This window comes from Lagopus leucura, unplaced genomic scaffold (genome assembly GCF_019238085.1).
Source record: "Lagopus leucura isolate 7727_CA_CO unplaced genomic scaffold, USGS_WTPT01 Super-Scaffold_73, whole genome shotgun sequence".
Classification (NCBI taxonomy): Eukaryota; Metazoa; Chordata; class Aves; order Galliformes; family Phasianidae; genus Lagopus; species Lagopus leucura.
The window spans coordinates 69,707,837-69,724,460 of record NW_024962252.1 but is presented as its reverse complement, the minus strand read 5'-3'; the positions used below and the strand labels follow the sequence as shown (position 1 = coordinate 69,724,460).

The 16,624-nt window shown below is 38.4% G+C and overlaps 1 protein-coding gene across 5 annotated transcripts in view; it reads left to right on the top strand.

The window, feature by feature from the left end:
• SMYD3 (SET and MYND domain containing 3) overlaps nt 1-16,624 on the top strand; it is a 360,402-nt gene that overhangs the window by 42,512 nt on the left and 301,266 nt on the right. For 4 of the 5 annotated variants that reach the window (XR_006183097.1, XR_006183096.1, XM_042895284.1 and 1 more), the window contains exons 4-5: nt 50-107; nt 4,798-4,934. Coding sequence is in view for 3 of the 5 variants with exons in the window: in XM_042895284.1 (XP_042751218.1) it covers nt 50-107; nt 4,798-4,934 (195 nt within the window). In the remaining 2 variants the exon portion in view is untranslated. Of the gene's footprint in view, nt 1-49; nt 134-4,797; nt 4,935-16,624 lie in introns of those variants that run through there. The other variant, XM_042895287.1, reaches the window with a different exon arrangement.

Genomic DNA, 16,624 nt, shown 5'->3' with positions numbered 1-16,624 from the left:
CAAGATAAAACATGCCGTGTAAGTATTAATTATCTGTTTTTCTCTACAGCTTAGGCAATCAGCATGCCTTTCTGAGAGACTCTACTCTTTTTCAGATCTTCAGTCAAGTAAGTAATTGCCAGCTGTATTGCAGGTAATGCTTCCATTTTCTGTTTTACAGAACGGCCATCCTACCCTACTGCAGCTTGCCTTCTGAAAGTCTGCTAACGTAGAGTAATAGAATATGGCAGGAAAGTCTAAACTAAAGGCAAAACTGACTGTGTTTAAACCTCTGTGGGAAAGGATTCAATGTTCAAGGATTGATGGGGAAAAAAACAGCATGTATTGTTCGAGCAAAATTTTCACCTTATTTAGTCTGTATATTTTTCCTCGTTTTGCAGTATACATTTTGCTGATGCAGCTTTTAAAGTGAACTGAATATCTTCCTTTTTATATACCGTTTCAATACAGAAAAATTTCATTAGTGGTTGTATTTTTTTTTTCAATAGTATTATTGCTTAAAGATTCAAAATAACTTCCAGAAAAAGTAAATACATCTAAATTTGGATGTGATACATGTTTGCTTTGAACATGACTTCTCAGTGGAGGAAAAAATACTTTTGTGCTCCCATAAGTTTCAGTGGCTTGGGTAGGAAAGGAGGTTCATTACAATCTCTCAGAAGAGCTGATAATTGAGACAGGAAGCTTTTTTTTCCTAGATTTTGCAGTACTTTGAAGTATGAAGACTTACAGAATAGGAAATGCATCCTTGGTTGAATCCTGTGTCTTGTTTGAAGGGATTTTGTAGAAAATAGCATAAAAGTATTTATTATCTCAAATTTTTTTAATGTTATTCAGAGGCTTGGATTTAATACAGCTTGAACCGTCTCTACTGTTTTTCATTTAGAATGGTCCAAAAGAGGGCTGTGGTATGATGGGGCAACTTGTAGTCACTGTCATACTTTTAACAGTTATTTCTGTTGTTTCATGACACTTCTTCCTATTTACTGAACATTTTACAGATCATGTTGATAAAGATTTATATACTTTCCTTCAATATTGTTAGAATGTATTTGAAAGTCATTTTTTTTTCATTAAAGCTCTAAGCTTATAGGGAAAAGAATTTGATTTAATCCTCTGAGGCAAACAGCTTCTCAGGAAGTGTCTGTACAACACAGTATTGTTTCAACACTGTAATCTTTTCAGTCAAGAAGGTCTGAAAGTTGTTATTGTCACTACCCTGTCCCTGTTTCTTCAAAGTATTACTTTTTCAGTGTTACTTGGTATAGTTGGATGATTTTCAGTGTGGATGACCTGTATGCTTTTATTCATTTTATTTTCACATCTGATTAAGTAGGAGGTGTGTCTGTGTATTTGGTGACTTTCACTAGTTCTGGTTTATCATACAGTTTGTTACTTCCAAGGCTTTCCTATCTTGCTGTGTATTAAAGTAATTCAAATGATGTAGACATCAACTTTGCTTACACTTAACAAGACTCAGCATGCATACAAGTGTTTGTGTGTGGTACAATTGGATGATTTTTTGCTACTTTACTCATATTTGTATCAGAGCTGTCAGGCTGCATAATTAAATCCCAATGCTTGATTTAGAAAACTTTCCACAAGCCTTTTGTAGCATTTTCTCTCCCACACCTCAGTTTTTACCATTAAAAATGTTTTTTATAAAAACACAATTAAAACATTCGTGCATTTTTATTTCACTTTGTTTTTTTTGCCTTGATTTCATGAGGAGTTGTGAAAACCAGGTCTTGGTTGTTTGGATCCCGTGGGACTTTTTGCAGAGATCATTAGCTCTAATGCCCTGAACAGAGTCCAGCTTGAATAATTTGCATTCTGTTCCTGTCTCTCCCTGGTATTCCAGTTGGATTTGGTATTCTTTTTCATATCTGTCCTATGCCACAGTGTCCATTTAAGCTGTGTTGCTTAGATTATTACTGTTCCCTATTCTAGAGGTACTAATATGTGCTAATAGTAAAGCAGATCATGCCTGCCTCTTAACGAAATAATAACGAAAGTTCAAAACTCCCTGCTCTCTTGAAATAACACATTTGAAAGAAAAAGCCTCTTCAGTGTCAAAGAAACATTACACAGCAAGCACAAATGTATGACTTTTTTTTTAAACTTGAGTTTTCCAGTCATCCAAAAGCTTGCTACTTTGCTTGAAGACTCAGTCTTCAAGCTGTTCTATACTGGAGGTTTTGTGTGTTGGAAAGAACAGTAAGTACGTCTGCATTTCTGTCCTTGTACGTTCATTCAGGTTTGCAAGATCACCCTCAAATGTCCATGCTGTTAAGATGCTGAGAAGTAGTTATGAAAAAAGCAAATCCTTCAGTTACGTAGTTTTTGTGCCACTTAACATGGAGCTTTATCTCTGTGTTCCTTTGGGTGAGTGACGCAGACTTTCTGAGCTGAATCTGAGTGCTGTGGGAGAGCTTGCCTGTCCTTCCTGACCCTCAGCACGTGACTGACTAAGCCCAGATATGGCTTTTAGATAGGAGTGCCTAAACCCTGGAATGGGAGCAGATCTTGAAGAAAGGGCTAACTCTTACTGGAATGGAAAACAAATATATTACAATAGCAGTGCGTAGCAGGAAGATGTGTACTTCTGCTCTAATATGGTGTGTTGGTAGGATTGCATCTTCCAGCTAACTAGAATGGTCCTCAGTGGCCCCAAATGAGTGTTCAGGTAAGGAGTCCCATTCCAAACTGGAAGGAAACAGTTGCCTTTGCTTGCCAGCTGTTTCTGCTGCAAGGCATCTAGTTGGTAAATAGCCATGGCTCATTCTGGTAATCAAGTCAGCACACAGTGCTCTGCCAGAGGGGATTCATGGGAGATAATGAAAGCAGCTCACTAGTGTGTTGTGTGTAAAGTGGAAGCTCCATCATAGTCACTTTCACTGTACTCTGGCATCAGATGTGACACTCGTGTCATCTGCTGAGGACTGCACCATTCTGCCAGCCCTTGTAAATTCAGTTACTGAACACCAGTGTAGAGTGAATAAATGTATCTTCAAGGCACCTGGTGTTCTACATTTTAAGATAAATTTGGATCATTGTTGCATTGTAGAAACGTGGCTCTCACTGGGTGCATCTACTCAGTGCTGCTTTAGGGGTTCTGCTTATTTTCAGCTGGCACAGCTCATGAGGTTGAATTCTGGCTTGAGACCTCAGCTGTGGGTGTGCCAGATCAGGATGGTGATACTGTGTGTGTTTCCCAGGCTTATGGCCTAATGAATCCTATGATAAAACTATCAACTCCCAGTGTGGCTTTCAGTGTGGAATTCAGAGCCCATGGCTCCATTAAAAAAAAAATAAATGTGTCCACCATTTACTTATCTGAAACTCTGCAATCCTAGGAACCTAGGAATATGGATTCAGGACACTCACACTCATGTGGCCTTCATCCTTCACCAACTCTTGCACTGAACTTCCTGCTAAAGGTCTCTATCAAACTTGTCCCAGTTTTCTTTTTGCTTGAAGGTCTGACCTTTCCCTCTAGCAGCTGTCTTGCAGAACTGTGGTGCACTTGAGGCTGAACTTCTTGCAGTAACTGCTTCTCAGTACCTTTACTGTACCAGACAAGTGCATTCAAAACTTTTCATAAAGTTGCTGTGTACATTAAGATGTTTGCTACAGGTCTTTGCAGTGACCCTGCTGTAAGAAGCATCTTCAAGGACTGCCTGACTGCTTTGGGACCAGGCAGTGCAAAACATGAAGAAGACTGTATGTGAAGAAACTCTGTGCATTGCTTGGATTTGTATCTACAGAACAGCCTGAACCTTGAAGTTCAGGGATGCTGGATGTGATAGAACACAGAAGCTTGAGAACTGTACCATTAGCTGGCTATTTAATCAAACCCAGAGGCATCTGCTTTAACTGCATTCTCTTGTTAAGTGAATCATTAGAGGTAGCTTTAAATCCTCCTTCCATGAGATCAGCAGTCATGGATCTAAAGTATGGGGAAGAGCTTTTCTTAGTGAAAGGTTATTTCTGTTCTCAATAAAGATAAATGTTTAAATTGTAATAACAATTCACTATTGTGCAGAGATGAAGTTAGTTCATAGTGCACAATTATCCTCTTAGCCTTTTGTTATGGCTGATTCTTGAACTTGTCCATCTTCACATTCTCCATTTAAGCATTTGCTTTGTGCTAACTGGCAGGAAAAGAGAAATGTGAACAAGTTAGTAAGACGACACTGAACTTAATAGGGCAGCTGAGTTTCACTTTCCATGTTATCATTTACCTGATTCATGGGTGGTCTCTTCATTAGAAAACACATTGCTGTATTTCTTTCAGGATTCATATTGCAAAGCATGAATAATGGTGCCTTATTATTTAATGTAGGAATGATATTTGCTTAATACTCCTTCTTATCCATTCTGTTTAGCAGCTGCTGCGTACAAAACTCCCTCTGTCTCTAAAATATTTCTTGTCTGCTAGAATAAAAGTTTCTGATGCATCTATGGAGAATATGTTACAAACCTAGATGCCTATTTTTTGTACTAATGACTTATGTCTGTTTATGCATCTACTTTATTGGCTTTTGATGTTTAACTCACCATTTTCTTTATACCGTTTGGTAGTAGCAAAGTGATAAACTCTTCTTTGTGTTGATAGATAGTTGTCAGGGAAAAAAAACAAAAAAGATAAACGTTTGCCCTCTGTCAAAATTGCCCTCTGCCAAGATTAATTCTAAAACTGGAAATGTCTAGACTGTATAACTGCCACTGTACATTTTCAAGATGTTGGTGAAAGATTCTGTTTACACCTTGGTGTACTTTTCCTTTCCCTTTAAGATGCTGAACAACTAAGTGAAGAAATGAAAGAGGGCCTCAGGCACCTTGCACATACCTTGCAACTGTATCTGAGAGCAGAGATCCAGGATGCATCTCACTTACCACCTGCAATTGACTTTTTTCAGATCTTCACAAAAGTAAGTATTAAAATGTGGTTACTTGACAACTCATAAATTATCCTTTCTTTGTGTTCTTGATTTATTTTTGAGCAGGAGTTCAGCGGATGCATCCAGATTGATATTTAACCTAGGAAAATCAAACTGGTTTTTTTTTTTTTTTCAGTCACTACTTACGAAAAAGCGTAGGTTTATATAATTACAACACTTAAAAGTGAAAGTAGCATCCAGTGGCTTTTTTCCTTTTCCCTTTTCAAATTATCATGTTAATGTTCTTGGGAAAAAAAAAACAAGCACATTGAACTGATAAACTTAAAAACCCACACAATTGAATAAATCAACCTATGTAGTTTTTCTAATGGTAATGAAGAGCATATAGCATCACTCATCATTCTACAAATTTTCTGCAAAATCCTTTGTCTTATGTTTCTAGATAGGCTTCAGTCTGTTTTGTCATTTAGTAATATGTGCTAATGGGTGCTTTATGGCAGTGGTGTATCCCACATGGGATATGGGTCACGTCCATCTCAAATGCTACATGATAAAGTATTTGAAATTCATTTGCACAGTATGCAAAATGTTTGTTTCATTACTAAATAAATATAATTGTTTTTCTCTTATTGCTTTCACGTTAGAAAGTTTAACTTGAGCAGTACAAATAGAAGTATGTCATATGGAGAATACTCATAGTTTTAACTTGAGTAATTTTAAAAAAATTCTTATTGTTAAATACTAGCATAAGATTTAACTCATGCACACTTCAGTAGTTTTACGTAGTGTTTTGTTATGAAAGAAGCAAACTCTCTTTATGTTTTACTTCTAGTTCAAATAAGAGAGCCTCTTCTACTGAAATTAAAAAATGCAGTTTTTTTCAATCTGTTTGTACGCTAGTGGAATCTGCTTTTGCTGTGGGTAATAGGAGTAATACAGTCAACAGTATTGTTTATCTGGAATTTTTATTAGTGATTGGACTGCTATGATGTAAGGTTTTGATTTTCCTAGAAAAAATGTGCAGGCTGAACTATACTTACAGGGGAAAAGACAACATGCCAGAAGTAGTCTCTAGTCAGACTCTCTTACTGTCTTAGCCTGGCATATCTGATTTGCCAGATGAATTTCATATGGAATGTGTGCTCTGGGTTAACTGGTTTAGAGTATTTGTACAGATGAAGATAAGGCTGGATATCAGATAATGATCATCGCTTAACTGGTTCAAGCTGAGTTATAGCTTGTAAGAATTTGTTTACAGATGTTGTTGCCCTCCATTTAACAATAAGCTTAGGATACTGGCCACAGTTCTTTCATTGATTTCTTTTAGATTGTTATTGAATGTGTGAGATGTTAATCACATTTTTATCACATTGTTAGACCTGTGATAAGCAGTGGTATTTCAGCTCATTGTTAAGCTCTTTTTACTTAGAAATTGATAGAAATTTATTTTTTCTCAGTGAAATTATGTTAGATTGAACTGAGCCAACCAAGATACAGTGGGAAGAAAGTATGAGTTCTGCACTTTCCCTCAACCCACCTGTGAGTTGTTTGTCTCTGTTCTGGCTCTGGACCATGCTTGACCTCTCCCCACGTTTAATCTGCCCACCAGCCCAACTACAAGAATTTTTCCCATCAAAAGAAGTTGCAGATTTGTTCTCTGGGACAAGGCAAACTCAGCAAAACTGTTTCTGGCAAATGCAGAGAAGAGACAGGGCTGCACAATGGGGGAGAAAGTTTTATAACTCCTCCTTTTAACGAACTATTAGCTCACAATTTCACACACACATTCTCAACCATAGGAGAGACATTTGAATTTGGATAATGTGGTGACTTTGTAGAAGCAGTGTGAGGATTGCTCAGTATGTTGGAGCACTGGTGGAAAAAATATATAAGCTTTTAGAATTTTTGATGTGCATGTATACACAATCATCTGCCTCTGTACACATCCTCTTCCCTCCCGTGTATTTTAGTCAAGTGATGCAAGAGAGGATCAAGGGAAGAATGAAAGGTAGGACTTCATAGCTCCAAATCCTGTTAACTGGAGAATGAAGAATGATTAATTAATGTAGACAACATTTGCTCCATTATGTGAAAACAAAGACATTTTTAACTCAATGTATTTTCACTGGAACTTATTGAATGCACTGTAAAGTACCAAGTTTTCAAGTTGTTCCTTCTTTCTTTTTAAATTCTATAAGTTCAGAGGTGATCAAGTGATTGAAGTTCTTTCCTTCTTCCTTGGCTCATTTAACAGTCAGCCTGTGTGACAATTTTCCCTAAAAAAGGAAAAAGGTTGGGCAAATGACACAGACCTACCATGGCCACAGTTACTTCATATTGCTAATTTAAAATTTAAAAAAAAGTGGCAAATGGAAAGGAAGAATCTGACTACACAGGTGAATTTGTTGGGAGGAAGGAGCTGTTGACTAAATATAACCATATTCTATACCTGCAAGTAAAGCGAGCATCTTGCTTCAATTCCTGTCAGGCACAATGCCTTTCGAGACCTTTGATGTCACTGTCTAATTTTCAGTGTGGTAATCTACAGCTGTTCCAATTAGATTGTCAGATGAGTGTTGCATTATATTTATCCCACTTTATAGAATGTTTCTTGGGAGATAAGCTGAGTGTCAGTTGAAAAAATCCTCTTTTTTTCTTCTTTATTTCCTTCCCTCCTTTTACCTCCAAGCTAAATAGGGTTTGGAATTGTATGTCTCTGATAAAAGACTGATGTGGTCTCTTCTCTGTAGTGTAACTCTCAGAAAAGACCAGCTGTGATGACTACTATGTGTGGTCGTAGAATAAAGAAATACTACATACACATGATTTCAAGATGTAATCTTGTTTTCCCAATCTCTTCCAACATTCCTTTCAAGTTCAGTAGGTGCCTATTACTGAACTTTTTTGGATTACTTTTTTTATTGCATGCCACAAAATAACCCCCATCAGAGGTCATTTTTATTCTATTTGGTGCTGGATCCTCAAGAAAGAAAATAAACAGACCTCAAGACAAGAGAGAAAATCTGTCCTGCAGTGAGATGACAAAATTCCAGATAATTACTGGAAGCTCTCCAACCTGTTTTAGGTCAAAGGAGTTTTTTGGAACCTCTTTTAAATAATCCTCAGTTTCTGCTGTCCATTGCTATTGTCTTTGTGGAAAATTAATTATAGTTTTATTTACTTGTGATGTTCAGAAGGCCGAGTCCTCTTGAGTGCAATCTTGTGAAAAATCAAAGAAAATTCTGCTACTGCTTTAAGTGGGGACAGAATTTCAGCCCAGTGTATTTTTAGTTCAAGTGGAAAATATCAAGTGAACTGGATGGGAATGGGTTTCAGAAGGGTAATGTACCTTTCCTTTTTAGAGCTTTGCACTGTTCTCACTAGACAATTTGCTCTTGTAACAACTGTTGTTGGAGATAATTTTTTTTTTTTTCTTTTTTTTTTTCATTCTTGCTATCTGATCACTCTTTGGAAGCTCCAGTGTATTTAATGTGCTGTTTATCAAGGCTGTGGCTGTTTTTAAATTCTGATCCTCAGTATTAAACATACTTATCTACAGTTAATTACATGATAAGCTTTTAACTCCACTGAGACTCTTTCAAACGTCAAGATAAATTTTTGACACCATGGTTTTATAGTCTAATGGTGTTTCCATAACCTTGAGATAAAATCAGTCCTTGTTTTTGTTAGTTCTTCAGCCTTCGCTTACACATGTGTGAGGAGGTGGCCTGGAATCCTATGAGACACTTAATGGATAAAGAATTTTTTTTTTTTTTTTTTTTAATGTGTTTATAGTTCTTTTCATAATAATGGACAGAACTACACAAACTTTTTAAAATGCTGAATGAAATCTGTCCCTAGCACGTAGACTGTAAAACAGTGACTTCACTGAGTGAAATCAAACCTGAGAGAAGCTTTTTATTTTTTGGACCATGTGCAGATTTGGTGTTTTGCACAAAATAACATCTTATAATGCTATGTCACAGTTGGCTCTTTATGAACATTTTGAATGTGGGTGAAAACTTTTATCAAGTGAAAAAGAAAAAGGTGAGATTTTGGTGTTGGATACAATGGGTAGCCATTTTAAAGGTTTTATAATTTTGGATCCTCACAAATATGTAAACAGTATATATGCAACCACTTTCGTGAAATAAAAGTACGACAAAATCCAGCCACGTTTAATGAACTATAATGTGACAAACTTGTAGAGCAGTTCAGTAATTGTAGAACAGAACGTTGCTGGAAAAAAAGGTTTCTGTGTTTTGGTGAGTGAGTTGATAAACTTTTGAGGAGTCAGCTGTGCTTAAGATCCTCACAAACCTCACAAAGCAATCTCCCTCATCTTTCTGTTGTACAAAAGTTTTTATGCATAAGCAGCTTTCTGGGGTTTGTCTTTACAGCATATGGGTTGATAGCAATGAGAGGGAGAAATTCTATCTTTCTGAAATTATTTTCTAGTGGTTCTAATCTTGCTAATTATTTTTTCTTACAAACAGATTCTATTTTTAAAGTAAATGAGCTCTGTATGGGAACTGTTAGCTCAAAGCCTGAACCAGTGATTGAACACCTGGTGAAGGGGTGCGACCAGCCTTGGGAGCACAGGTGTGAGCAATTCACTTGTATGACCACCTGTGTGGACCCAGGGTCCACCTTTCCCTTACCTCATTTAAGGGCTGGCTACCAAAGGGGAAGCATCTCTACTTGGAGATTGCCTCCTTTTGGAGTTTCAACGGAGTCCTGATGCTCAGAAAGGGTAAGTTATTCCTTTGTTATTACTGAATTGTGACCACTAATGTTCTTGGGTGATTCAAAAAGCTCCTTCCATCTAGTTCATTGGAGAGGTTGTATGCATTCATGCAGATCAGCTGAGCATGCCTCTTTATGCACATGATGTGCTGCCCTTACCCTCTTCTCAAGTGTTGTTCTGTTATTTCATTTTTAGATTTGTGCAGAATTGATACAAATCGGTAATGAAGCAACAACAGGTCTAAATCTCAACAGGTCTATCTCTTCAAAATCTGTTGTTCAGTCATCCTATCAAAATTTAAACTTATTTTACTTGCATGCTTAAGTTTTCAGTACTTGGTTTTTATTTAATTTTTTGAAAGTTTTTTTTCAGCATAGAGGCTATTAGAACTATTTAAGGGGATTTTGGTATTGCAGCTGTGTAGGCAGAAGAGAACTGGGAATTTACTTGTGTCACTTGATCTTTATAAAGCCTTCATCTAGTTTATGATAATTGTCTCACAGTGATACAACTGCAAAAGATATGCTGGATCTTTGCATTGCTTTCTGAGATCTTATAGGTATCAGGTGCATTAGTTTTCTGAGCAGACCTTTGTAAACAAGATGCATCTGCCTAATCAAGTTTCTTACTTTCAGTATCTTACTCTTCATTAGGATTAACTGTGTTAGTAATATGTCAACAGAGAAATGAAAGTTATTTGTATCAAGAAAGGAAATATTGGGATAAAGTTAAGAGTAAAGATATGAGTGAGTGAGGAGTTGTTGAAGGTGCACAGGTGTAGATGGATTGCTTTCTGATGCCATGTTTGCTAATCTAAGTAGTGTTAGGTGCATTTGTTCAGCTTTCATATGTTTAGGAGGTCACAGAGTGCTTTTCCTGGAGATGGTAAAAGCAAATGCGTGTTTGTCCACCTTTTGCTCTTTGTGTAGTTCACATCTATTGTGCATTCCTACTGTTTCATGTGAAACTGTGGGCTTATGTTAAAATTGAGGTCCAGGCCAGTGCTAGCACATTTATTTTTAGATGTGGCACTGGAAACTGTTTTGCAAAAGCCTTTTCATTTTGTTAGTTCATTTTTTATTATAATTTTGAATGTAACGTAATCTCCAAAAATCATTATACCTGGAACAGCGTTTAAGCTTAGACACTCAACAGGCAATTACGTTTACTTCAATCTTCTTGGCTCTTTCTATTTTCAGTTTTTCAGAGTTGGAGCAGTATGTTCCAGCTCACTGAACTGTATCAGAACTTCTTTCTCTGACTGTTGTCATCTTTAAGTCTGTTACAAGAGATTTGTTATTAGCTTCTTGTCTTAGATACTGTGGATTCACTTTTTTTTGCTGGTAAAGTTTCGTTTGGTGGGAATATGAGCATGGTGTGTCCTCTCTCTCCTGCTCTGTGTGTGTGGTTTTAAGGTACTGAAAGTGCTTACAGCTGCTATGAGCTACCTTTTGATCACCAGAAAAGTTGTGCTCAGTTACTGCCCAAATAATTTCAGGAGAACTTTTCTGTAATCTTTTTCCAGCGTTTTCCACCAGGGCATAACAAAACTCATTCTGACAAACCTTGTATTTGTTTTTAGAGGGCAGTAATTATCACTTTCCTAATGTATATTATTGTTTCTTAGGAGCTGTTTTATCTAGGAAACGTAATAATCTAAGGTAACTGTCTACTTCTGTAGTACAAGAAACCAAAGGAAATGGAGAATTCTAAATATATTTGAGGAAGCTAAGCACTAGTTAATGCAGCATAACTAATAGTCAAGTTTTATTTGAACATTGGATTTTATTGTTTACAAACTTCAGTGTTTTAAACTCACTTTTTGTGATGATTCAGAAACTGAGACATGCTGATCCCCTTTGGTATTTGGGCTGTCCTGTAGGAGCCTGGACAAGCTGCTGATGGAGCTTGTCCAGGCTCCATCAGCTGATGGCAAAGCTATTCAACTCCCAGACTACAAAGCTGGTGTGAGGACAGGACTACAGAAGTCCATGATGTAGGCTCATTTCTGGCACAGTTTTCTCTGTGTATCTTAACTCAAATGGGGGAAGATTATGTCTCATTTTGTATAGAGGGGGAAGAAAGTTATTCAATGGTGAAGAAATGTAGGGAGGTTCTTGGGGCTATTTAAGCATTACTTAATTTGGTCTGCTAGGTCACAGGGTTGTCTGCTTGGTATCCCTTGTTCTCCCATCAATTCAGCTACTACTGAAATATAGGAGTAAATAGAAAATTTGATACTGACTTTACTGCTTTTCCTTTGTCTTTGCCCGTGATTTTGGTTTGTCTATTAGAAGGCAGTAATGCTTCATGCTTGCATGGTGCTTCCAGTAATACTCAAGAAGAATTTTCAAATGATCTAGCAGTGAGTCTTCATGGTTTTCTTGAGTAGCAGACTAGCAGTCTTTTGAAGGAAGAAGGTGTGGTTGACATGGTGGAAGGAAGGGATGCCATTCAGAGGGACCTTGACAGGCTGGAAAGGTGGGCCCGGGTGAACCTGATGAGGTTCAGCACAGCAAAGTGCAGAGTTTTGCACTTGGGATGGAGGAATCCCAGGCATCCATACAGACTGGAAGGAGCGGTCCTTGAGAGCAGCCCTGCAGAGAAGGACCTGGGGGTCTTGATGGATGAGAAACGTAACATCAGCCAGCAGTGTGCTCTTGCAGCTCGGAAGGCAAATGGTATCCTGGGCTCCATCAAAAGAGGGGTGGCCAGCAGGTACAGGGAGGTGATTGTCCACCTCTACTCTGCTCTTGTGAGGCCCCATCTAGAGTACTGTGACCAGGTCTGGAGCCCCCAGTACAAAAAAGACAGGGAGCTGCTGGAAAGGGTCCAGAGGAGAGCCATGAAGATGATCAGGGGACTGGAGCACCTCCCCTACGAAGACAGGCTGAGGGAGCCTGGAGAAAAGAAGGCTGCAGGGTGACCTCACTGCAGCCTTTCAATACTTAAAGGGAGCCTATAAACAGAAGGAGAGCCAACTGTTTGGAAGGGTTGATAACAGCAGGAGAAGGGGAAATGGTTTGAAGTTGAGAGAGGGAAGATTTAGGTTGGATATCAGGGGGAAGTTCTGTAGTATGAGAGTGGTGAGGTGCTGGAACAGGCTGCCCAGAGAGGTTGTGGATGCCCCATCCCTGGAGGTGTTCAAGGCCAGGTTGGATGGGGCCCTGGGCAGCCAGGTCTAGTATTAAATGGGGAGTTTGGTGGCCCTGCCTGTGGCAGGGGGGGTTGGAGATTCGTGGTCCTTGAGGTTCCTTTCAACCTGGACCATTCTGTGAAAGGTCTGTCTGTCTTTTCAGAAGAGACTTATAGAACAATGAGAGCTAAATCCTGTCCTGCCAGCCACAGGCTGTAGCAGGCTGTGCTGCCTGCTTTAATAGTGTAGTGCTGCATAAACATAGGGACAGCAGTAGCAGCAACAGCTACAAGTAGGGGTCTCCATCCTGGGCTGTATCACTCTGTTACAGAAATACTTTCATACAGCTGCTAGTATCATCAGTTTGGTTACAATAGGTATTCTTTCTCTAGCTGAAGACTGCGAAGGAAGTATAAACCGCTGTGCATCAGCTTCAGAAGCAATGATGAAAATAAAAATTAAGGGAAAAAGAAACAAAAAACAGTAAAAATGTGAGTAAAATGAGAAGAAATGTAGCAGCAATACTCCAGAATGAGGGTGATAAACAGCCTGAGAACATTCCTCTCTACTTCACCAAATAAAAATCACATCTTCATGGGAAGTGATTTTTGTCTAACATGCCTTTTCAAGTTTAATTATTTCCTGTTATTTTCCTATTGAGTTATGATTGGAGGAGATATTTCTCCATAGCAATTATCTCAATTTTTATGTAACAATAGTTGCATCTCAGAGCAATCGGATATTGTAGCAGAACATGAAACGAAGCCTTAGCCATCCCATCCAATTTTAAGTTAGAGCAACATGGTTACAATTAAAGTATTAACTTTCACTAACAAAGCTTGGTGCTGTGAAACCATAGAATTACGATACTTCAGACTGAGCTTGTGGTGTAATGTGTGTTCTCTTATCTAATTGTTGATTGCATCTTCTGTTTTACATGTTACGTCTAGTATGGGAAATGCCAGGTGAAGAAAACATGGTAGAAGAGTTAGAAGCGTATACTGTGGGGGCAAAATTTGTAATGACTTGGTTTTGTATTGTAGAAGAGAAAACTGGTAGGGAAGAGAAAAATACTTTTTAAGGAGATTTTTTCAGTTCAGACTATAAAGCAAATGCTTCTATAAAAGTTACTGACTTGAGTAGACACTGAGGGGAGACTGAGAGTGCGATGGGGAGAGTGTGTATGCATCTTATTCAGTTGACTATTTTCTCTTAAGCTGAGACTGGAAGTATTGGGAGAAAAGAGTCTAGAGAGCAAAATGGCAGGGTAGTATAATGTTGCATCTAAGTTTTGTTTTCCTCTCTCTGGTTTAGTTTTAGAGCTGTGATAATTCTCTTCACAAATGAGAAAGGATCCAGGTGGCCAGGGATTTAATTACCATTACTTTGCCTAATTCTGCTTAGAGAATGTTCACAAAACATAGTATTTGAGAAGTTGATTGTTCCTGACATGTGGTATACATTGGTCTCTTTCCTGGTGTTCTTACGGAAGTGAACTGGAAGCAGTAAAGATTTAAAACAAAACAAAACAAAAAACAAACAAACAAACAAAAAAAAACACACAAAAAAACCCAACAACAAAAAGCGTGCTTCAGTGGTTGTGCACTGGAGTACATGCACAAAATATGTTGGGTGAGGCACCTTCTGTGTTTAGGAAAAGTCAGCATGGATGAGGTCATGGGCACATTTAGTAAAGATTTGATTACTAAATGAAAAACATTTATGTTCTCTATCAGCAATTTTAAAATCCTTTAATTGAGGAGGATAAGCCTGATAACTGCTTGTAAAGCTGTTGGCAGCAAGCTATTCTATCCTTGTCTTTAGGATGACCTGCAGTGGGGTTGCTTAAAGCTTTTTTGCTTGTTTGTTTTGGCTGTGAGCAATGCTGGAATTCTGTGTGGTGGGATTATTAATCAGCTCTGAGACTTGTTTAACATCTTTAATAGATGAAAAGGCTAAAAATTGATTTCCTTACATAAAGACATTGGAGTAGGTTGATGGTCTGAAGAGTACTTGGATCTTTGAACGTAAGGTGGGGAGCGAAGTATTTGTGGTGTTGCTATTGACTTACTGTTATCTCAGCTACTTCAGAGTTTCTGTGAAAAATGCGTTTAACTTAGCCCAAATGGTATCCTATAGAATTAAATGGCTGCTATACCCTTAAGCACCAACAGAAGGTGAGACATGCTGTTTCATGCAGCTGTTTCAATGGGTGACAATTAAATAACATTCCCACTACAGTAGCTATTAAGTCATGACCTGAAACACTGATTGAACACCTGGTAGGAAGGCAGGACCAACCAGGTTGACCAGAAGGGGGTGGAGCCAGGATCTGCCCCTTCCCACACCTTCCCCAGATGTAAGGATTGGCAGTGGAGGTAAGGGGGTATCTTGCTGGAGATCCTCGCCTACCTGAGGCCTTCCAAGGGTAAGCAGCTTCTTTCCTTTGTTTCTGTGTCCACAGCCACCATGTTTAAGCATATCCTCACCTCCTGTAGCCTACCACTTTGCTACTATGCTGTCATTGCTGTGCTTTCCTTCATGTTACAGCTACAGAGGTGAAATCCAGTCCTAATAAATCTGCTCTCTCCCCATCTCTTCCAGTATGCACAAAAAAATTAGACACATATTATTTTCTTAGCTCTGTAGTTATGATGAGCTTTTTTATGCTTGCTATTTCATCAAAACCCCTCCTCAGTTTTAGAAGTTATTTGGGTACACAGCATGGATTAATTCAAATGCTTCTCAAGCTGTGAGGATGTTACATTACGATTTTTGAAAGCACCATGTTATTAATGGAGTTGAAATTTTGAGTAGTATGAAGATGGAGAAAGGAGCAGTAGTTGTACTGTAGTCATGACTGCTATGTAATTGATCTCTTATTGTGTATTTTAGTATGGTTGAGCTGCAGTCACAAAGTGGTTGTAGAACTGGTATCACTGACCTGGCTTGAGATCACTTGTACCATTGCAGCTTGAATCTGACGAGGCTAATTTAGACAGCTCTTAGGCATAGTAGTGGGTATAGGTAAACTTCAGCAGTTGGCACCAGGTTCTTGGAAGGGAGATGCAAGAACTGGGCAGTCAAAAGGCTAATGAGTTGTCACTGCTTTTCTCCTTGTATCTTCCTGCATACACAGCCTGGAAGTTCTTGTCCAATGCTCTTCTCAAGTAAACGTTGGAAGCTTAGTTTTGTATAAATGAATGTTCTGTCAGTGTTGATCTTAAACGAGTTTCTGTTGGCTGAAGAAGTAATTTTATCTTGAGAATAACATGATAAAATGAATGCTGCATTTTCTTTGTTGGTAGTTGATTTAGACAAATGCCAGATGCAAATTTGACAGCATTTGCTGTTATTTCATATAAGATTACTATGTTTCTTATAACAACTTAAATATATTTTAATTGAACTGACTTTTCACACATGTTGGACAATCAGTCATTTTTGATGCGGTTTGTTTGAAAATCAATGGCTCTGAAAATAAGCTCTGGTGGCAAAGCCTAACGCAGCACTTCAGGTTGTTCCCATTCTGTCAGTTGGCCAACAGTGACACTCTGGACCAACATTTGTACCATTACTTGGGTGATGCAAATAGGCTGACACGACAGGAGCAATTCCTGCCTCGTGGCAGGAGTTCCCAAGAAAGGAATTCAGCCCATTGTCTTAATGCCCTTGTAGCTGTAGGTTAAAATGTGAAACAACGTATTTAACTACCTCCTGTAAAATGATATACATGAATCAACAGCAACTGCTGTGCATGGTTGTAAGATCAGAGAGGGAGCTTCTCCAAAACCCCACAGACTGTGTTAATGTAGACTATCCTTGCCAAATTCAGAT